This window comes from Chanodichthys erythropterus, chromosome 10 (genome assembly GCF_024489055.1).
Source record: "Chanodichthys erythropterus isolate Z2021 chromosome 10, ASM2448905v1, whole genome shotgun sequence".
In the NCBI taxonomy this organism is placed as follows: Eukaryota; Metazoa; Chordata; class Actinopteri; order Cypriniformes; family Xenocyprididae; genus Chanodichthys; species Chanodichthys erythropterus.
Window position 1 is genome coordinate 36,694,372 of NC_090230.1, and position 23,932 is coordinate 36,718,303.

Here is a 23,932-nt window from a genome sequence, read left to right on the forward strand (position 1 = left end):
GGCCCAGTAGTGCACAACACATTTAAAAAAGCAAACATAAGTTCACAACACAACGAAATCGAGCCACAACACAACGGAAACAAGCCACAACACAACGAAATAAAGCCACAACACAACGGAATAAAGCCACAACATAATTGAATGAAGCCACAACACAACGGAAATGCTCCCGACCACTAGGGGGCTCTCAGAGCTCGGTAATGGTAGTATTCCTTGCCAATGTTCTATAAAGTTGACAGTTTTACAAAGATATCAATACCATGATTAGTTTTAAGTATGTAAACGTTGTATATCGACATGAAATATTAATTAATGCACAATAGTTTCATCTTTATACCTGTGAATGACTTGACGTGCTACCACGGATGAAGGGAACGTCTGACAATTCCATCAAGTGGTTAAAACGTATAATTTGTATTCATTACAATGACTTTGTTTAACATTTAAAAACAGAAATGTTCAAATTCCAAAGCTTGTTACTTCCTGTTGGTAAGACTGATAAGCTTTGTAATTTGAACATGTCTGTTTTAAAATGTTAAAAGTAATTTTAATGAATACAAATTATACGTTTTAACCACTGGGTGGAATTGTCAGACATTCCCTTCATCATTCGCAGTGGTAGCGCATCGAATCATTCACAGGTATAAATATAAAGCTATTGTGCACTCGAGTGATTTTTAATTAATATTTCATGTCGATATACAGTGGTTATATACTGTTGAAACTAATCGTGGTATTTATATCACTGCCGACTCTATAAAACATTGGCAAGGAATACTAACAATAACGAGCTCTGAGAGCCCCCTATATGGTCGGGAGCGTTGTGTTGTGGTTCAATTCCGTTGTATTGTGAATTTATGTTTGCTTTTTTAATTTCGTTGTGTTGTGCACTACTGGGCCACCGTATAAGACCCATATTCCTCGACTGGGATTGTGTAGAGCCCTTTGAAACTGCAGTTTGGACCTTCAGCTCATTGGTCCCCATTGAAGTCCACTATATGGAGAAAAATTCTGGAATTTTTTCCTCAAAAAAAAAACTTTTTCTTTTTGACTGAAGAAAGAAAGACATGAACATCTTAGTTAGTAAATTATCAGGAAATTCTTATTCTGGAGTGAACTAAAAAACAAAAATCAAAACAAAAGCAGAATCTGAATTGGCTCTAATAAAAATCATGATTAGTGCATACCTATAAATCAGTGAACATTTATTTAATATCCTCTCATTGTCACAGACTAAGTGTTTAAGATTGTAGTGCAGCAAAAATAATGCTGAGAGAAGTTAAATAGAGTTGTACCATAAATACATGGACTGAATGTTCTTCCTTTCACAATTGAGTGGGAGCAACATTATGGAGCAAATAAGAGTGGTTTTGAGGTCATTTCTAATGGATGTAAGAAGTCAGTTACCATCAAGACACAGGTTGGTCATTTGCTGTAAATGTCACATTTACATTTACAGGCTCCAGAGTTAATCATATACTCAGAAATCAAACACTAGAATGTTAACAGAGAATGCATATAGTATTGAGCTTTGTGAGAAAGGTCAACCTGATCTAAACATCACTGAACTTAGTTCTGAATCATTAATATAAGAGCCTGATTCATTAATATTAAAGGGGTGGTTCATTGTTTTTTTTTCTGGCTTGATTGTGTTTTTGGGGCACAGTTTAACATGTCTTAATGCTTCGTTTTTTTTTTTTAAAACGCTGTATTTTTCATATATTTTAGCTTTATTCTACCCCTCTGTTTCTACTGTCATATGAACAGTTCATTTGACTTCCTGCTTCTATGAAGCCACTCCCTCCGAAATAGGCAATGTGCTCAGATTGGTTAGTGGGCCCAGTATAATCCAGAGCCATCGTGATTCGCTGAAGCGTCCGGAAACGCCACGCCCCTTAACATTTGTTACCGGTTACGTGGACTTCGGTATGCTTTGTATGCTCAGTTTGATTATATTGCTGTATCAAATTGAGCCCGAATCAGACCCAGATGAACAGCAATTGCGGCTTTTAAAGGACGTTTATGAATGGTATTTCATTTTGTATTTGTGTCAAAGTGTTTAGATATGCTGTCACTGCTGTTTGTTAGCTTTCAATATACAGTTTTATCCTGATTAAAGCTTTACTGTAGCTGAATACATGACTGAGTAGTCACATTTTTGTAAAGGTAGCGTTTAATTTACGGCATGAACAACTGTTTGTCTATGAACATAGAAGTTTGTTGGTGTTTGTTGGAGAACTATGCACTATAATAGAGCTAACTGGCTAGCGAAGCAAAATCGAGTTGCTCTTTGTCTTTGATGCAACCAAAAAATAGCAACAGAACTATACGTTTAAAAGACATGTACAAACAATAAGTACTTACAGTTTGAAGCCAATAAACAGCAGCTTCTGATTTTAAAGTGGGAACTGCTCCATCTTTTAGTAAAAGCCTAGCTTTGTGCAAATCCAGCACTGAACTCGTGTAGATTCTGGAAGCTGTCTTCAGCACCGCATCCAGTGTAGAAAATATCCCTGATTATAATGGGTTCTATTATCTTTTGACGCGTCGCGCCGCTCGCGTCCGGTGTACACAACTCTTCCGCTTTCATTATGCTGCACAACATGGCCTCGCCCACTTTGTTGCGTGTTCCTGGGGTGTTTTGCAGGGTTTATGATGTCACCAACCCGGGAAGAAGCTCGTTGTTGTCCAAACTGATCGTTTTTGTAGGCATTAAACTGCCATAACTTTAAAAGACAATATCTCCGTTTGCAGAGAACTTTTAGTGCTGTAACTTTGCAGATACTGTTTATGTTCAAGCAGCAACATTACACACTAACTAAAGTTAAAAAAGTGAAATCGCATTGAGCCATCCCTTTAAGTTAATGTTGATAGATAAATTGTATGTGTCATTCTTGCACGTGAGCATAGGAACACATGATAGTATGCAGCAATATCTGTATTTAAAGAAGTATTTCAAAGTGAAAAAAATAAATAAAAAATAACAAACAAAATCTCCAAAGTACCAACACATCTCCATCTGCTCGACAACATCCACAGGCTTCACAATAGTATTCAAACATTTGACAAATCAATCTGAAAGTATTTGCAGTGGATATAAAATATCAAAACAAGTGACATCCACACACACAAAAAAGGCGTTTAAGTATTTTTTGATAATGTATGAATCCAAACTTTTTTGTTGCATGTTTTATTTGAAAACAGTTTATCTTAAAATGTATTGATATTTTGTTGAAATCCGTATTAGTGTGGAACCATCAGAACCATCACTATAGGGTCTCACCGCAACAATCTGCATTACAGTTTTTGTTATTCTTTTTTTTTTTTTTTTTTTTATTTTGTACCATATGCAAAGTCATTTTACTATTGGAAGAACATAATTGTTATTAGACAGCATTAAAGTGGGCGGTAGATGGGTTGGTCAGTCTGATCCAGACACTGTATAAATGAAAGGACAGTAAGGAGGACAGAACAAACTTCTAACAGGAGGAGACTCACTCATGGCCTATGAGACAGAGGATCATGAGACTCAATACTGCTTTCCTGCCATCAACTCATCATGTATCAAAGGAAAACGCTCCATATATGAATACAGTTTTATGTATGTTATTTTTTCATTGCTGTCAGCATGGACTGTGTTTCTGAACCTGCTGGTGATCATCTCCATCTCTCACTTCAAGAAGCTTCACACTCCAACAAACCTGATTATTCTCTCTCTGGCTGTTTCCGACCTGCTTGTTGGACTTATTGTGATGCCTGTGGATGCCATTAAGTTGATTGAGACATGCTGGTACTTTGGAGACACTTTGTGTGACCTGTTTATGACAATCATGGGTCTGCTCCTCTCAACATCTTTTTGTAATTTAATTTTAATTGCCATTGATCGTTATGTGGCTGTGTGTCACCCTTTACTGTACCCACAGAAAATAACCACAACTAGAACCTTAATAAGCATCTGTCTCTGCTGGTTTTTCTCTTTTGCCTACAATCTTGCCTTTATGATTAATATCAAAAATTTTGAAAGTTCACAAAGAACAGACACATGCTATGGAAAGTGCTATTTAGCAATAGGTTTTTCATTGATAGTTGCTGACCTGATCTTTACTTTCTTGTTTCCTTGTACCCTGATCATAACTTTATATTTGAGGATATTTTATGTTGCACATCAGCAAGTGAAAGTTATAAACTCTCTGATGAAGGGTGGTAAATGTGTAATGGAAGGTTCAGTGAGGAGGAAATCTGAGAGTAAAGCTGCTCTGACATTAGGAATCATTGTGACAGCTTATCTGACATGCTATATTCCATACTATATCTTGTCTTTAACAGGTAGTACAATAATCTCTTCTGCTACAATGACATTTCTACTATGGACTATATATGCTAACTCAGGCCTGAATCCTGTTATCTATGCTTTATTTTACCCTTGGTTTAAAATATCAGTTAAACACATCTTAACTCTTAAAATAGTGCAGCCAGCATCCTCTCTCTTAGACATATTTACATATTATTCATGATTTTTGTAGAGGAGGAAGTTTTTGATTTACCTTGCAATTAGAATCTGATGTGCATATGTTAAAGCCAACATTTAAGCCAACATTTTTATTCAATCAACATTTGATTTTGGATTTAATTTGTTCCAATTATTATTCATTCTTAATCATTCATTCATTTTTAGGCCTCAAAAACAGAAATAGATGGGAAAAAAAACCCAGAAGAGACAATGCATTTTAATTGCAGTAATTCTCCAATAGGATGAAACAAATACTTTGAAGTGGACATGACATTAAACACTTCATGGAGTCAGAGTAATGTGAGCAATAAAAATAAATTTTGCTAAAATCTTCAGTTGTGTAAAATTGAATAGATGATGATTAATTTTCCCCTGAAGCAACAGTTTTACTAATGTGCATTTACAGTAACAGAGCATTTACAGTTATTCTGTTCTTCTAAGCAGCTGAAGACCATAGACAGGCCTAGTGTTAAACCATACTGTTTAGATGCAAAAGGGAATTTACATTTTCATATCCCAATTCAGCCAGAAGATGGCGACAAAAACTTGTGCAAAACCAATGCATCATTGTCTCGCCATTGACAAATTCTAAAGCTTCATCACATACATCCTTCATAGAGGAAGGAATCCCAAAGTTCATTGCGACAGATTCATGAGGTGTTAATAATGTGGATAATAAACTTATTTAATTCAGTACTGAAAAATATCAATACAAAATGTTTTTCATTTGTATCATGTGTATTTTTATTCGTATTAATGTATCTTACTATTAAATTGTACAGTATGTTAACATGTTACAGTCAGATTTTATTGAAATCATAATAGTGTGTTTTAGAGAGTGCTTCTTTATAATGAGTTTTATGTGGAGAATCACTTATTCTTCTGAGGAAATCTGAGAGCAAAGCTGCTCTGACATTAGGAATCATTGTGACAGTTTATCTGCTCTGCTTTATTCCATACTATATATTGTCTTTAACAGGGATTACAATAATATCTTCGACCACAATGACATTTCTAACATGGACTTAGCTGTGGTCTGGTCTGAATACCAAATTTGCTATTAGATTATTAATAAGAAAAAGAAAAAAAAGAATGTGAGTTGAAATAATTACATTAATTTATGACATAAATAAACTAGTACTAAAGATGGGACAGTATGAAAATTTCATATCACGATTATAGTGACCAAAATTATCACGATTATCAATATTAACTGATATGCACACTGAAAACATTTCAACAAGTTTTATATTAGAAAATCAACAAACAACAAGTGAAATTAGCAGCTCTATGCACTTTTTTAAGCATAAACATTTTAAATGAGGATAACCTATAAATGAGGTTAGTGGATAATTCAGCAGCAAAAGTTATTCTTCTAGTTATTATTATAGTAAAATATTTGTGGGGAACAAATAAAAGGTAAAAATTTCCACATTGCTATTTGTATTATAATAAAAACACATTAATGATAAACAAGTAAATGTATTATACTGTAAAATGAAAAGACATTCCTTTTAAATGTATAGCAGAGCTTTTTAAAAGGTAAAATTTTCCACATTGCTCTTTGTATTGTTATAAAACACATTGATGAATAACAAGTAAATATATTACAAAAGTAATGTATTATACTGTAAAATGAAAAGATTTTAGATACATTTCTTTTAAATGTATAGCACAGCTTTTTATTGAGGCAACAACATATGATAGATAGAACAGAACAAGAAAGGCTATTAATAATCTTTTGTTGTGTAAAATATATAATAACATGAAAGGCTCCAATACAGAGTGGCAAAGCGCTTGTGCACAGAATGATGTGCTTGAAACAACGTTGAGTATTAACCTATGCGCTTTATTTCCTTTTCTCGTCTGGCGAGGCTTACCCGTCTGATGCCATGAGCACTGGTCACCTGGAGCCTTGGTCTCCCATCAGACGCTGCGAGAGCTCTCCTGGCCGGGCATTCCAATTCCGTCCACCTCACTATCGACCAATATTAGGTCACATATTACATACATACATATTCCTAAACCCTGGGTTAAAGTCCTTATCTGCATATTTGGATATATCTGCATATATATCCCTTACCCAGGGCTAAAAGCAGTGTTTAGAATGACCCAGGGTTAAGTGCAGGGAAAAACCCTATAGTGGACTTCAACGGGGACCAATGGGTTGAAGGTCCAAATTGTAGTTTCAATGCAGCTTCAAAGGGCTCTACATGATCCCAGCCGAGGAATAAGGGTCTTATCTAACTAAACCATCGGTCATTTAAAAAATAAATAAAATTGATATACTTTTTAACCACAAATGCTCATCTTGCATTAGTCTGCACGTTCGCTTTGGGTTGGTACTTCTGCCTACGTCACGCGTGATCTTTCCAACGTAACTATGTAATGTAACTCCTGGACGCGCATTGCGGTTAAGTTTTTTTTTTTTTTTAGAAGAAAGTTAACATACAAAGTCCATGTTAGCAGTGTCATTGTTTTAGAAGATATGTATTCGATGAGCTGCTAATCATTTAAAATGTCCTCTATTTAATAATCCTTATACCTGGATCATAATACGTAACCCACTCTGGCGAAATGAGTCGGAAGTCGCAACGTTCTATTTTAAGATATGGGCTGATAATGTGGAAAAAACAATGAAAAAATCAATTTTTTTTTTAAAGTAAAGGTATTTAAATGTCTATTAAATTTGACATGGTTTTACTAAATTCGCTGGAAATTAACTTCTCAACTCCTCTGGTCACTTATGAGCATTTCCCGGTATCCCCTGAAAGGTCACTATCTCTGCTCTCCAAATATGGTGTTACACGTTGTATAGATCCAATCAAAAAGCTTAGAAATGTAAACACACTGACATAAACGCTGATTTTTATCAATGGGAAGCCCCGTTTCGACTGACAGGCACGCGATTGGTCCAGCCATCCTCCTGTCAGACTAGCGCGCTGGTATGAATTTGATCGTTATGAATTTGTTAAGGGGCTCGCACACAGGACGCTCAGCTCAGTACCGCGCCGCGTCTTTAAAATTTGAACGCATTGTTTTCTGTGAGTGTACGCACACCTGCGGCGACATTTGGCGCCTGTCCGCGGCACCCAGAAAACAATAGAAAACAATGCGTTAGAGTTTTAAGACGTGTCGTGGCGCTGAGCTTCGCGTCCGGTGTGCGAGCCCCTTTACACTGTTATTGTCAACTAGCCTACACAAAGATATGATTGCATAGGCTAACATTATTTATTCTCTCTTTGCTTGTCTCTCTGCCTCTCTCACTTTTTCTCTCTCTCTCTCTCTCTCTCTCTCTCTCTCTCTCTCTCTCTCTCACTCACACACACACACACACATACTGGTTTCCATGTTGGATGGGGACCAACTTTATGATCATCACTTGTGGGGACCACCCTTTCTAAAGATACTAGAGGCATGAAAAAAATCAGGGATACTTACCATAGCTTTGTTAACTTATACACGCCTTCAGATGTCTGAATTGATGATGTAATGGTTTTACCATGTGTTATGGGGACTTACGAAAAATCGAATTAACATGTCTTATAGGGACCTAATTTGCATTTTATTTGCATAATTCACACAACTTCCCATTTGATTTGTGGGGACCTCATTTGCATAATTCACACAACTACCCATTTGATTTGTGGGGACCTCATTTGCATAATTCACACAACTTCCCATTTGATTTGTGGGGACCTAGCAAGAATAATAATTAGTATATTATAATAATTACAATTAATAGGCATTTATTTGAAGTAAATCTTTATATGGCATTTGTCCATTTGCCTTTAAAAATGGGTTTAATCTACAACCAAGTAGAATTAAAATATACAGTAGTAGTACAAAAGTTTAAATGTTGAAAATTTCTTAATGTGGAGATGTTGTGAAGCCTGCAAATGGTGCTAGAGATGCAAAGCTTCACTCTTGAATGCATGTTTGAGCTGTTTTAACTGTCTGAAAGCATATCTTAACATATGCCAGTGTCATTGTTTTGTCTCAGGGAAAAACAAAAACAAAAAAAACAGTACTGTTATGCATCCTAAGGCATATTTATAAAAGCAACTTAAATGTCTTTATTGAACTAAGGTCTAACCTGGCTTGATCTAAACCCTGTCTATGAAACCAGGCCTGAGGGTTTTGATTGTAATCATCTCAGTATGCAGAATTTTTGGTTGGATCGATTGATTTTATGTTTGATTGGGATATCAGTATGATTGATGTTGCAGAGAAAAGGTTCCCCTTTCACATACAAAGGGCTGTATGAGTAGTGATACGAGTAGATTATTATTATCTGGATATTTTTAACCCAGAAGTCAAACATTTAAACCTTTCCACTTCAAACTATTATTTCTACAATTGTAATTTTCTTTACATAGTATTCAACCACAGCGTCATCTACTACTCATTCACCTGATACTTACCACTATGATAAATCTACTACTAATTGAACTTGAAGACATTAATTCACATTACAATTGCTGAATTCAACTTTTATTGAGTCCAGACTCCCCCCCCCCCCCCAAAAGAACTCAAATGAAGTTAAACCTCAAAATGTCCTGTTATTAAAAGTATAAAAAAAATAAAATCTTATAAACATATTTATATATATATCTTAACTTTAACTTCCACACATGCTTCCTTTCACAGACATGTGAATTTTAACAAACAACAACTTAACTTTGTTAGACCAATGCTTTTCTGCTTGTGGCCTTCATCATGGTCATCATAAAACATACACTCTATTTGAGTGTTGTTTGCAGTATGTTTTATGATGACAGCATTGAAGGCCACAAGTAGAAAATCATTAGTTTAACAATAAAGTTGTTCTATAGCCAACAACTGTTGCTATATTTTTAACATCTTTAAACAAAACCTGCCATGCCAGCGAGTCGTTTCTTCACATTATTATTTGCACTGCAATTTCTTTTTGTAAGCTGTAATACGATTATAAATGTAAAACTTTACGGTCTTCCAATTGCGGTTCTTCAGCGCTTCTGGTTCAGCTTTAAGACATTTGTCACAGTCGCTCTTTGCTGGAACAGTGAGTGATGTGATAAAACGCTTCATGTGCCTTTCCACTGCCTGCACCTCAGTCTGCTGCCAGGGAATCTTCTGTGTAGTTTTACCTAAAAGTGGACAGAAAATAATTAAAATGATAAATGAGTGTGTGCTGGAATTCCAATTTGAAGTTCTGAATCCTATTATCAGTAGTTTTTAGTAGGGCTGCCACCTAATAGTGGTCTAACCGTTAGTTGACTAGAAGAGGTTTGGTTGACCAAAATTGTATTAGTCGGTTAGTCGCAAGGGGAAAAAAACCTCCAAAGGAAGCGGCGAAATCACACAGGCTGTGACGGACAGATCGTTAACGGCAGGAAATCCAAACATTCGCCTATCATTCATCAACCTAAAATATGGGTTATCGCTTGAAACATGTAAGCAGTAGCATCTTTACAAGTCTAATGTTAACCTGGATAAATGTGCACTATTATTAGGCTCATATCTGTGTTTGTGCGGAGAGAGTACTTTACTGCATGACATACAGGCGCCGGCGCGATCACTGCATTTAACTTCAAATACTCCGTCATTTTAGTCATACAGATAAGAGTAATGCAAACTGTAAAGGGTCTACTTTTACTTCTGCAAACAATAAAATGTGCTTTTGTAAAATAATTAGGGCTTCAACTAACAATTATTTTGATAATCAATTAGTTGGCCGATAATTTGATTAATTGGATAAAAATCCCTTTTTATTTTATTGACAAAACACATTATTCTACATCCTGCCCAATGCTGTCCTTCAAAAAAACATACATACAATCTACCATTACATAAATTAACCATGGTTTTACATTAAATAAAACGTTCAATGGTTATTCAATGGTAACCACAAATTAACCATTATCTTGCTTTAAATCCAGTTTAACTATATGGTATTTGTGTGGTTATACAAATGGTAATCAATACACCAGACACATGGTTTTATTACAATAAAACCATGGTTAATTTTCATAAGGGTATGTTTGTGCTATACATTATGTGCAAAAAAGCCTCAAGCCCCAGCTGGCCCGCTTTGGACCAAGGTTTTCGGCGGGCCGAAAAACCCGTGCCTTTGGCACAGAGGAAGCACCGAAGAGGCACGATCAAGCCCTGGAAGTGACAGTCTAAACGCGACCGGCCCTGGCACGCACTAGCACGCCCGCCTTTGGCCTGGCAGTGGAAACGTGGCTATTGATCCTGGAGGGCCAGTGTCCTGCAGAGTTCAGCTCCAACCCTAGTCAAACACACCTGAAGCTAATCAAGGTCTTCAGGATTACTAAAGTTACAGGCAGGTGAGTTTTTTTTTCAGGGTTGGAGCTAAACTCTGAAAGAGAGTGGCCCTCCAGGATCAACGTTCCCCACCCCTGGCTTAAATGAACGAATACTAGTTGACTAGAAACATCTTTAGTCGAGGACAGCCCTAGTGTTTATGTCAGCATCTACAGTGCAAGTAAAATTATGTGCACTCTACCTATAAATAGAATTACATTGAATGTAAAAATCACTGTTTGTTTGATTGACAGTCACTTTGCCTAAAATGATCTCATTAAACTGCTCCAGGGGTTAGTTAAATTGATGTTTCAATTATTAGAATAGCTAGAGTTCCTACTAGTCCCACTTAAAGCACCTAGTAGATTCTAGCATCAACCAAGTAACCCTATAAACTACAGATGGGTTCCTGAACATTATGATCTTGAAATTCATGTGTAGAAAAGAATTTAAGGTTGCCAGCAGCAACAGTTCTGTGGCAAAGTGTTAAAATCTCAAAAGGGACACAGGAAATAATAAAATCACCATTTAGTGATCTGAGATCTGGATGTTAAAGTGCTTTTCAACTCTATTCAAAGTGTCTAATTTAGTTTTACAGGTCTACAACAGGTTTACATGCATCCAAGGTCAAAAATTCTCTCATAATATACATTGCAGCATCAGTGTCAGAATAGGCTTGCTGCGATAGTCGGTGTTACGGCGCAACACCGGTTACATCACTTGCCCACTGCAGCACCGCCCCCACCGTTGTTTCGATTTTTTTTTTTTTTTTTTTAATAGTAATACAATTATTTAGTTCAGCGTTTCCAGTTCAATTTAATGTTTTCAATTCATTGAATGTTGGGTTTCCGCGGACAGTTTTTGGGTTAAAAAAGGGTTCCTTGGTTTAAAAAAAAGTTTGAGAACCCCTGCTCTAATCTGTTAACATGGGTACTGAAAAAAAAATATGTACAACATACGGATCATATATGAAACGGGCATAAGATCTGCAGCCTGCTGACAGCTGATAGTTTCGGCTTAACAGAGGAAGGTACTGAAGACTTTGAAAAATGATAAATTTATGCCTTGAATGACAAAATGACAAAACAGAACAGACCTTTTAATGACTGACAACCTTACATCTGTTTATGTTCCCATGTGGCTGCTACTGCAACATTTGGCCCTTTCTTAATTTAATTTGTAAACTGACAGTACATCTACAGAAAGAATCAGACATACAGGTCCTTCTCAAAAAATTAACATATTGTGATAAAAGTTCATTATTTTCCATAATGTAATGATAAAAATTAAACTTTCATATATTTTAGATTCATTGCACACCAACTGAAATATTTCAGGTCTTTTATTGTTTTAATACTGATGATTTTGGCATACAGCTCATGAAAACCCAAAATTCCTATCTCAAATTAGCATATCATGAAAAGGTTCTCTAAACGAGCTATTAACCTAATCATCTGAATCAACTAATTAACTCTAAACACCTGCAAAAGATTCCTGAGGCTTTTAAAAACTCCCAGCCTGGTTCATTACTCAAAACCGCAATCATGGGTAAGACTGCCGACCAGAAGGCCATCATTGACACCCTCAAGCGAGAGGGTAAGACACAGAAAGAAATTTCTGAACGAATAGGCTGTTCCCAGAGTGCTGTATCAAGGCACCTCAGTGGGAAGTCTGTGGGAAGGAAAAAGTGTGGCAAAAAACGCTGCACAACGAGAAGAGGTGACCGGACCCTGAGGAAGATTGTGGAGAAGGACCGATTCCAGACCTTGGGGGACCTGCGGAAGCAGTGGACTGAGTCTGGAGTAGAAACATCCAGAGCCACCGTGCACAGGCGTGTGCAGGAAATGGGCTACAGGTGCCGCATTCCCCAGGTCAAGCCACTTTTGAACCAGAAACAGCGGCAGAAGCGCCTGACCTGGGCTACAGAGAAGCAGCACTGGACTGTTGCTCAGTTTTGCATGTCATTCGGAAATCAAGGTGCCAGAGTCTGGAGGAAGACTGGGGAGAAGGAAATGCCAAAATGCCTGAAATCCAGTGTCAAGTACCCACAGTCAGTGATGTTGAGCTGCTGGTGTTGGTCCACTGTGTTTTATCAAGGGCAGGGTCAATGCAGCTAGCTATCAGGAGATTTTGGAGCACTTCATGCTTCCATCTGCTGAAAAGCTTTATGGAGATGAAGATTTCGTTTTTCAGCACGACCTGGCACCTGCTCACAGTGCCAAAACCACTGGTAAATGGTTTACTGACCATGGTATTACTGTGCTCAATTGGCCTGCCAACTCTCCTGACCTGAACCCCATAGAGAATCTGTGAGATATTGTGAAGAGAAAGTTGAGAGACGCAAGACCCAACACTCTGGATGAGCTTAAGGCCGCTATCGAAGCATCCTGGGCCTCCATAACACCTCAGCAGTGCCACAGGCTGATTTGCCTCCATGCCACGCCGCGTTGAAGCAGTCATTTCTGCAAAAGGATTCCCGACCAAGTATTGAGTGCATAACTGAACATAATTATTTGAAGGTTGACTTTTTTTGTATTAAAAACACTTTTCTTTTATTGGTCGGATGAAATATGCTAATTTTTTGAGATAGGAATTTTGGGTTTTCATGAGCTGTATGCCAAAATCATCAGTATTAAAACAATAAAAGACCTGAAATATTTCAGTTGGTGTGCAATGAATCTAAAATATATGAAAGTTTAATTTTTATCATTACATTATGGAAAATAATGAACTTTATCACAATATGCTAATTTTTTGAGAAGGACCTGTATAAAAGAAGTGTGTAAAGAGTTCACCTTTGGAAGAAGGCCTCATAGCATTGGCTCTTGAAGGCATCTCTTGATCTGATGGTGGTTTGCGTCTCTTGGGTGGTGGCGGCATATCATTCCTCTCGGTAGGAGAAAGTGCCACCTCTGCTGATGGTTCTATGGAAAATAAAATCAACATTATTTTATATAATAACATTATCAGAAAGATATATACAGGTACTCTAGAATGCTGACAATACACAACTGATGTGTTATTTGTCTCACTAATGATTTTAAATTAGTGCATAAAAGTGTAATACAGGTGCAATTGTGTTCATTATTGCAAGAATAATTGAACTACATCTACATCATACATCTTTCTAACGGACATTTAATCAAACAAAAGCTCATGTAAACTGAGTATTTAACCGTATTATTTCAACCTTAATCATCTGACATGATTCGTTCTGTGCCATGACCCAACCAACATGAGAAGACTGGATCAGCATTTTTCGACAAATTTACACGTTCAAGTTTTATGGTAGTAAACTCCACAGAAAGAAAATCAATCCAGAATGAATGTTTAGTGTAAAACATGTTGAAGAATAGCTTGGAGGCATTCGATACACAAGCAGTTTCATAAAAAAAAAAACACTTTTGCTTGGCATACTGAAGAATCTTCTTCTTCAATGTTGGAACAATGTTTTTGCCTGTCAGGTCTTCACAAGTTACTTGACAGAAAAGTATGAACTGAATAAAAACTATGCAAAATGAAGTAGTGTATTTTGACAGTAATACAAACCGTCGACGGTAGATGAACAGTGTTCCTCTTGTATGCACCCATCTTCCTCGTCACAGTCAATAACTTTTTCTGTGGAAGTTGAAAGTGCAGCTTAACAATAGTATATAATGGATCCTAAACACATGGTATATGTAAACATGGTAAACAGAAAATCTAAAAAGTCAAATAAAATAACACACCATCAGGATCTATCCCAATTTCGTCCAAGTTCTTGCCATGGAACTCAGCTAATTTTCCTTGCTCAAGAGCCATTAGAACTTTGCTGATCTTGGCAAGTTGCAGGGTCTTCTCGGGGAGTCGATAGAACTCACGATGGATTCTTATGTCGTGTCCAAGAAAGTTTGCCAGCTGGTCCATCTCGGTGTCGGTCATATTCAGCACTGTTGAAAGGGTTGCGGCATGCTTTCGCAGTCTGGTAGATGTCAGTGACTTGGGACACTTTGCACCACATGCCTTGGCAAAGCCACGGAGGCAGTCTGACCCTCGAAAATGTGTCATGGCTTCTGGTCTAGCAAACATATAGGCATTGTCTTTTAAAACCGCACAAGCCTCTCTCTGCTTAACAAGGAGTTCTAAGGCACACAGCATTTTTGGTGTAAGAAGAATTGGAACTGGTCGACCACGCTTTCCCCTGGTGACAACCCTTGTGAAGTGTCTGCAGAGTTTTTTTTCCACTTCAGAGAGTGCCCAGTCCACATCCTCATGCGGATCAGAGGTGTCTCTTGATAGAAAGGCAGACAAAGGCATGCTGGCCACCTCTCCTTCCCTGCGCCGGTTAAAGAGAATCATCTGGGCTAGACATACCTTCGCCAGCTCCATCCAGGCTTTAGTAGAGGGACTTTCAGAGAGTGATTTGAACCACTCGTCTTGCACTTCACTGAGATATGCATGCATTTTTTGAACATCTTCAGTAAAGGGCATGACAGTGGGTAGATTCCACTTTGCTTCACTGATGTTCCTCAATGCTGTAGCCGAGATCATCTCGTTCCACTTGTTCTCATGGACTTCAAGAAACTCACTGGCATTATTCACAAGCTGTTTGTCATTTGAGATTAAGCCCTGGGCTTTTAAGAGTTTGCTTACTTTAACCAGGGAATTACCAAGCTTGTTTGCAAGCGATGGAATCTTGAATTTGTCGGTTTCACTGTCATACCCACACGTATACTTGACAGCTTTGACAGTCTCCATGTACTTCTTTGGATTTACACAATCTTCCATTCTTTTTAAGGAGGTGACTCTCCTCGCATTGTGAATCAACCTTCCCAATTCTCGCATCTTCTCTCGCACATGCTGTTTATTCTTGGCTGATAGCCCACCTTTGTTTAACAAGTGCTGCCCAATATCAGTAATTACTGTGTCATTTTTTATTATATCTGTGATTGGGTCAGGATTCATAGCACTGATTACTCCCCACAGTTGTTTGGACATGTTTGAAGGCACAGGCCCAGTGTACGTACACATGGACTGAACACGGTTTTTTCCTGGTTTGGGGAGGACTGCCTGAGGTTTAAGTCTACAAGAACGCATGTGTCGCCACAGGACCTTTCTTGTAAAAAGTCCTTGACAGTATGCACAATGCATGAAATCTTCTCCCTGCACTTTTTTAGGTGGCCGTTTAAATGGCACTAGTTCCCCCTCTCCTGATTCCATAACAGCAGCATTGTGGGCATAGTTTCCTCTGTTGCGAATATAATCCAGCTGTTGTTTTCTCTCCTTTGAACCCTTTGGAAAGCTTAGAGCTCTAGCCACATCAGATTTATTTACATGTGAACTTTCTAGATGCCTTGCCATCTTAGCATAAGGTTTAGAGCAATACAAGCAGTAATGTCTCTTGTTGTACACTCTACTGCCATCTCTTTTTTGGTATTCACAAACAACTACGGCATTTATTGTGTTCTGACTTGAACTGGGTTCTTCTCCTGTTCCAGATGCTTCAGACGTGAGGCTGTTCATTTTGTCTGTGGTTGTTGTGTCACAGTCAGGGGAACTCACTGAGCCAGATTCATCAACATTCAGTTCATCAAGAAGCTGACGTTTTGTTGGGTTTAGTGTAAGGCTAACATCACTGTCACTTTCGGAAGTGGTATTTGGAACGTAATTATCTGAACTCTCTGGTGTAGAATCAAAGAGCTCACCAGAATCTTGAAGATCCGTGTCTTTCATCTATATAAAAAAAACAAATTAGAAATGGGTAGAACTGCCGCAATTAATTGATCAGTAAATTAACAGACATAAACTGGCAACTATTGTGATAATCAATGAACTGTTCAAATATTCCATTTTTGATGATTCTCTAATATTTTATAATCACAATGATTTCACATAAGAATATATTTTATTACATTATGTTACACAATTCACTTAGTAATTGATAGAGAATAAACGTTGATGGCAGCTCTAAGCAAAATCCCTGATCAACACGAAATAATTTGTTACGTTTGCATGCAACCAAAATCCATTAGTAATTCCATTATTAATTAACGGCTCAATCGGACTAAAAAGCCTTTATGTAAACACCTTAAATCGATCCAAATAAAATTTCTATCGGATTGGATTCCTTTTCCAATCTGATCGAGAGGACATCTAAACACTTGATCGCATTGAAAACACTTTTTACATTTTGCACACGCTTTGCACATTTTACTTTCGCTTATTAGGCATGTGAGGGGCCCTTGACGATCCTGAAATAATTATTTTACGATTGTGCACGTACATTGCGTCTGCGCTTCGCAGGCACATCAGCCCGATCACTTTATTTAGTTTTCATGTAAGCTACCATCGGATTCATCAAACAGAATTAATTAATTCCCATTGAAACAAAAGGTGTGCATGTAAGCATAGCCATTGAGTCTCGTTGCGACTTACTATGATACTTTTAGTCCGTCTCAGTCTGGGTACAAAAACTTCATTTTGAAGCTGTGTCACAATCTGTAAACAAAAAGTATAAATCAACATTAATTATTATACAGGTCCTTCTCAAAAAATTTGCATATTGTGATAAAGTTCATTATTTTCCATAATGTAATGATAAAAATTAAACTTTCATATATTTTAGATTCATTGCACACCAACTGAAATATTTCAGGTCTTTTATTGTTTTAATATTGATGATTTTGGCATACAGCTCATGAAAACCCAAAATTCCCATCTCAAAAAATTAGCATATCATGAAAAGGTTCTCTAAAAGAGCTATTAACCTAATCATCTGAATCAACTAATTAACTCTAAACACCTGCAAAAGATTCCTGAGGCTTTTAAAAACTCCCAGCCTGGTTCATTACTCAAAACCGCAATCATGGGTAAGACTGCCGACCTGAAGGCCATCATTGACACCCTCAAGCGAGAGGGTAAGACACAGAAAGAAATTTCTGAACGAATAGGCTGTTCCCAGAGTGCTGTATCAAGGCACCTCAGTGGGAAGTCTGTGGGAAGGAAAAAGTGTGGCAAAAAACGCTGCACAACGAGAAGAGGTGACCGGACCCTGAGGAAGATTGTGGAGAAGGACCGATTCCAGACCTTGGGGGACCTGCGGAAGCAGTGGACTGAGTCTGGAGTAGAAACATCCAGAGCCATCGTGCACAGGCGTGTGCAGGAAATGGGCTACAGGTGCCGCATTCCCCAGGTCAAGCCACTTTTGAACCAGAAACAGCGGCAGAAGCGCCTGACCTGGGCTACAGAGAAGCAGCACTGGACTGTTGCTCAGTTTTGCATGTCATTCGGAAATCAAGGTGCCAGAGTCTGGAGGAAGACTGGGGAGAAGGAAATGCCAAAATGCCTGAAGTCCAGTGTCAAGTACCCACAGTCAGTGATGGTCTGGGGTGCCATGTCAGCTGCTGGTGTTGGTCCACTGTGTTTTATCAAGGGCAGGGTCAATGCAGCTAGCTATCAGGAGATTTTGGAGCACTTCATGCTTCCATCTGCTGAAAAGCTTTATGGAGATGAAGATTTCGTTTTTCAGCACGACCTGGCACCTGCTCACAGTGCCAAAACCACTGGTAAATGGTTTACTAACCATGGTATTACTGTGCTCAATTGGCCTGCCAACTCTCCTGACCTGAACCCCATAGAGAATCTGTGGGATATTGTGAAGAGAAAGTTGAGAGACGCAAGACCCAACACTCTGGATGAGCTTAAGGCCGCTATCGAAGCATCCTGGGCCTCCATAACACCTCAGCAGTGCCACAGGCTGATTGCCTCCATGCCACGCCGCATTGAAGCAGTCATTTCTGCAAAAGGATTCCCGACCAAGTATTGAGTGCATAACTGAACATAATTATTTGAAGGTTGACTTTTTTTGTATTAAAAACACTTTTCTTTTATTGGTTGGATGAAATATGCTAATTTTTTGAGCTGTATGCCAAAATCATCAGTATTAAAACAATAAAAGATCTGAAATATTTCAGTTGGTGTGCAATGAATCTAAAATATATGAAAGTTTAATTTTTATCATTACATTATGGAAAATAATGAACTTTATAACAATATGCTAATTTTTTGAGAAGGACCTGTAGTATTTGAAGTATTTCTTAAGTGTGTGTATAACTTTTGATTACCAATGGGTCACACTCATAGCGTTGCAAAAAATGCAAATTTACAGAGCTTTTTTTTTTTTGTTTCAATACTTTGCATTTTAAAATAAACTTCTAGATGTCTGTTCAGGTGCTATGTTAGCTTAGGGTGACCAAACGTCCTGTTTTCACTGTCCTGGCTGTCCTGGTTATTTTTTTATAAAGTGATGAAAATGTCCTGGTTTTCATCATTTTTCATTGGGCCATTAAATTGAACGGTGTTACGAGATTTTCGGCTTCCGAAGGCGGAGCGTACATTAATATTAATGAGTTTCGCAGACATGCGCAAATGCACGTGCATCTGAGAATATTAGTTCACATTGTATCTCAAGACAGGATTATTCCATAAAGGAAACTATATTCTCAGAGTCGCGGCTGACTTATGCCTAAACTAGAGTTGTTTTCTTCTAGGTAACAGTTTATATGTTTTCATTAGTTGTATGCATGATTTGTGCAGTTGTTTGTAACTGAATAACAGATACTTTGTGTAACAGCAGAGCAACCTTCAGCTGTCGTCTACAATGAGTTCAGCTCGTTGTGCTCTTCCTTTGTACCTTGCGATGTAACAGCTGATAGGCCTATATAAATTTCTTTATAACTTTCATGCTTATTTGATAAGCAACAAAAAACTGCTTGGAAAGATCAGCTCTACAGCAAAATATAGATGGGCAAACAAGAAGGATGAGGAAGAAAAACAGGATGAAGAGGAAAACGAGGATGAAGAAAACTAAAGATACAGATTTTTTTGTTAGTTTTTGTAAGTTTGTGAGAGCTATTTTAGTTAAATTTGGATTGCTAATATAGCAGAGGTATTTAGTTATTTATTATTTATTTATTTTTCTAATACAGAAGAGACATTAACTTGTCATAATAGAACATGTTGAGTAACCTCTGAGAATCTGAATTTGTGTATTTGGTTATAGATAGTATTTTGTAATATAACAGTTTTCTATCCATACAGAGGAGGCATATTTTAAATGTATTGAAATTATAAGGCATCTTTGAGTAAACTTCGAGGTATCACTTAAATATTGCCGGCCGAGTGTCCTGGTTTTCGGTAATCAAAATATGGTCACCCTATGTTAGCTACGCTAACTAACAGAAGACAATTTTAAAATTGTGGAGCTTCTAAATTAACTGACAAAAAGCAGTTGACAATGTTCAAAATACACATACCCTACCCATATTTGCACCGATAAAAGTGCAACACTGTGTTTTACTACCAAATTATACGCAATATCTGATTAACTTACTGGAATGTTTTCCTCGACATCTCACGATTTCGGGGCATGAGAGTTCCTGACCATAATGCATGATGAGATACGTTTAGCCTCGAATACGGCTCAGAAGCGTGGGTTTAGTGTGCTTTAAGGGCACTGCACTTTGGCATTTAAGACATGGGACAGTTTTGCGCAATTACTTCGTAATTTACGCCTGATACGCATCAAAATATGCTTTAAACACACTAAATAGGGCAAAGAGAGACAGCAGAGTTGAATCTTTAGTGATGAACATGAACGCACCAGTTGAGGAGAGCTGATATGAGCAGATTCATCGTCCACCCGAGTCTCTGACCGGAGAGATGGATCAGAATCACCTGTACTGGTATCAACAGCAATGCTGCTCATCTGTAAGAGACAACATTCATAATGACAAGATATTAGAACATGGAAACACAAGAGAGAGATCTGAAGACGACACCACATGACTTCAGAGAGAGAGAAATCAACTTTATCCTAAAACATTTGCTACTGTCCAGTCAACCTCTGTCTGTGCTCTCACACACACATCTGGAATAAAACAGGCTTCATGAGGACCTTTCACACACAACATTATCATTCCTTATGGGGACCAGTTTCATCCAATTCAACACACAAGTTTGAAGTCAAACACGACTGAAAGTGTGTTGTGGGGACGTCGTGAGTGTCCATTTTAAAGTCACTATTAAACCAGAAAAAAATACCTGGGGAGAGTAAAACTGGCCCTAAATTCTCCACTACCACTAAGCTACAGCACGCATATCATTAAACTGTTTGGTGTAGTAATTTACGCCTGATACGCATCAAAATATGCTTTAAACACACTAAATAGGGCAAAGAGAGACAGCAGAGTTGAATCTTTAGTGATGAACATGAACGCACCAGTTGAGGAGAGCTGATATGAGCAGATTCATCGTCCACCCGAGTCTCTGACCGGAGAGATGGATCAGAATCACCTGTACTGGTATCAACAGCAATGCTGCTCATCTGTAAGAGACAACATTCATAATGACAAGATATTAGAACATGGAAACACAAGAGAGAGATCTGAAGACGACACCACATGACTTCAGAGAGAGAGAAATCAACTTTATCCTAAAACATTTGCTACTGTCCAGTCAACCTCTGTCTGTGCTCTCACACACACATCTGGAATAAAACAGGCTTCATGAGGACCTTTCACACACAACATTATCATTCCTTATGGGGACCAGTTTCATCCAATTCAACACACAAGTTTGAAGTCAAACACGACTGAAAGTGTGTTGTGGGGACGTCGTGAGTGTCCATTTTAAAGTCAATATTAAACCAGAAAAAAATACCTGGGGAGAGTAAAACTGGCCCTAAATTCTCCACTACCACTAAGCTACAGCACGCATATCATTAAACTGTTTGGTGTAGTAATTTACGCCTGATACGCATCAAAATATGCTTTAAACACACTAAATAGGGCAAAGAGAGACAGCAGAGTTGAATCTTTAGTGATGAACATGAACGCACCAGTTGAGGAGAGCTGATATGAGCAGATTCATCGTCCACCCGAGTCTCTGACCGGAGAGATGGATCAGAATCACCTGTACTGGTATCAACAGCAATGCTGCTCATCTGTAAGAGACAACATTCATAATGACAAGATATTAGAACATGGAAACACAAGAGAGAGATCTGAAGACGACACCACATGACTTCAGAGAGAGAGAAATCAACTTTATCCTAAAACATTTGCTACTGTCCAGTCAACCTCTGTCTGTGCTCTCACACACACATCTGGAATAAAACAGGCTTCATGAGGACCTTTCACACACAACATTATCATTCCTTATGGGGACCAGTTTCATCCAATTCAACACACAAGTTTGAAGTCAAACACGACTGAAAGTGTGTTGTGGGGACGTCGTGAGTGTCCATTTTAAAGTCACTATTAAACCAGAAAAAAATACCTGGGGAGAGTAAAACTGGCCCTAAATTCTCCACTACCACTAAGCTACAGCACGCATATCATTAAACTGTTTGGTGTAGTAATTTACGCCTGATACGCATCAAAATATGCTTTAAACACACTAAATAGGGCAAAGAGAGACAGCAGAGTTGAATCTTTAGTGATGAACATGAACGCACCAGTTGAGGAGAGCTGATATGAGCAGATTCATCGTCCACCCGAGTCTCTGACCGGAGAGATGGATCAGAATCACCTGTACTGGTATCAACAGCAATGCTGCTCATCTGTAAGAGACAACATTCATAATGACAAGATATTAGAACATGGAAACACAAGAGAGAGATCTGAAGACGACACCACATGACTTCAGAGAGAGAGAAATCAACTTTATCCTAAAACATTTGCTACTGTCCAGTCAACCTCTGTCTGTGCTCTCACACACACATCTGGAATAAAACAGGCTTCATGAGGACCTTTCACACACAACATTATCATTCCTTATGGGGACCAGTTTCATCCAATTCAACACACAAGTTTGAAGTCAAACACGACTGAAAGTGTGTTGTGGGGACGTCGTGAGTGTCCATTTTAAAGTCACTATTAAACCAGAAAAAAATACCTGGGGAGAGTAAAACTGGCCCTAAATTCTCCACTACCACTAAGCTACAGCACGCATATCATTAAACTGTTTGGTGTAGTAATTTACGCCTGATACGCATCAAAATATGCTTTAAACACACTAAATAGGGCAAAGAGAGACAGCAGAGTTGAATCTTTAGTGATGAACATGAACGCACCAGTTGAGGAGAGCTGATATGAGCAGATTCATCGTCCACCCGAGTCTCTGACCGGAGAGATGGATCAGAATCACCTGTACTGGTATCAACAGCAATGCTGCTCATCTGTAAGAGACAACATTCATAATGACAAGATATTAGAACATGGATCATTGTTTGTGATTGCATTTTACCCATTAGTTGCAATATGGCCATTGTATGCCACACATAACTTTGAGAAAGTTTAGGGGCAAAAAAGTTACTTAAATCGCATTGAAGCTTTCTGAGATTTGGATATCATTTATTTGTGTATGACTATTACAATTTTTATTTAAATAGTAATACGGATAAATTAGATTAGATTAATATTTAAATCTGTTAGAAATATATTAAGCAACCACCAACTTGCTTGACATTTTGCAACAATGAGCTATTCTGTACACAGTGTGCCTTGCAACGTACTTGTGTTCTCCATGGGTAGTCTTCTCCTCCATAATCATAGGTAATTTCTTCTCCTTCTTTAATGTCATTAAGGGCAAACAGACAAAGGTGTGGCTTTCCATTCACATCAATTTTCTTCATCTTACAATTTGGATGTTTGTGGTCATCATTAACTATCCGCCCGAAAGATCCATCTTCTCTTGAGGCATCAATACTTAAAAATATGAAAACATAAGAAAAGGATAAATACAAATATTACAATATACCACCACAAATCACTGTCTTTTTTACTATAGTATAGCATAAGGTATATAGCTTTTGTGCATCTTGACATCTTACCACCATGTTTTCCCTCGCCACTTGAAATCAAACATAAACGCAGCACAGGATGCATGGTAACGTTTTCTTCTCCTCTGCAGTTCTGCATCATTTATCATATCTCCCCTGTACTCAACAACAAAATCACCTTTGCAAAAGGAACTCTTTGCAAATACACCACGTCCTGCAAAACACAGAAAAAACATTTTCACAACAACAACAACAAAAAACATCTTGCAGATAAAGGATGCCAATTACACACA

The 23,932-nt window shown here is 37.9% G+C and overlaps 1 protein-coding gene and 1 pseudogene across 1 annotated transcript; one reads left to right on the forward strand and one right to left on the reverse strand.

Moving 5' to 3' along the window:
- Nucleotides 1-3,446: 3,446 nt before the first annotated feature.
- Nucleotides 3,447-4,514, forward strand: LOC137029489 (trace amine-associated receptor 13c-like; annotated as a pseudogene).
- A 4,904-nt stretch (nt 4,515-9,418) lies between these two features.
- LOC137028300 (uncharacterized) lies at nt 9,419-23,440 on the reverse strand. Its single transcript, XM_067397072.1, has 11 exons — nt 23,354-23,440; nt 22,932-23,036; nt 22,314-22,418; nt 21,696-21,800; nt 21,078-21,182; nt 20,460-20,564; nt 17,234-17,296; nt 14,548-16,531; nt 14,369-14,437; nt 13,615-13,743; nt 9,419-9,639 (listed from the first exon to the last, which is right to left on the reverse strand). Exons 1-11 carry the CDS (start codon nt 23,438-23,440, stop codon nt 9,419-9,421), a joined length of 3,078 nt encoding a protein of 1,025 aa, XP_067253173.1.
- Nucleotides 23,441-23,932: the final 492 nt, after the last annotated feature.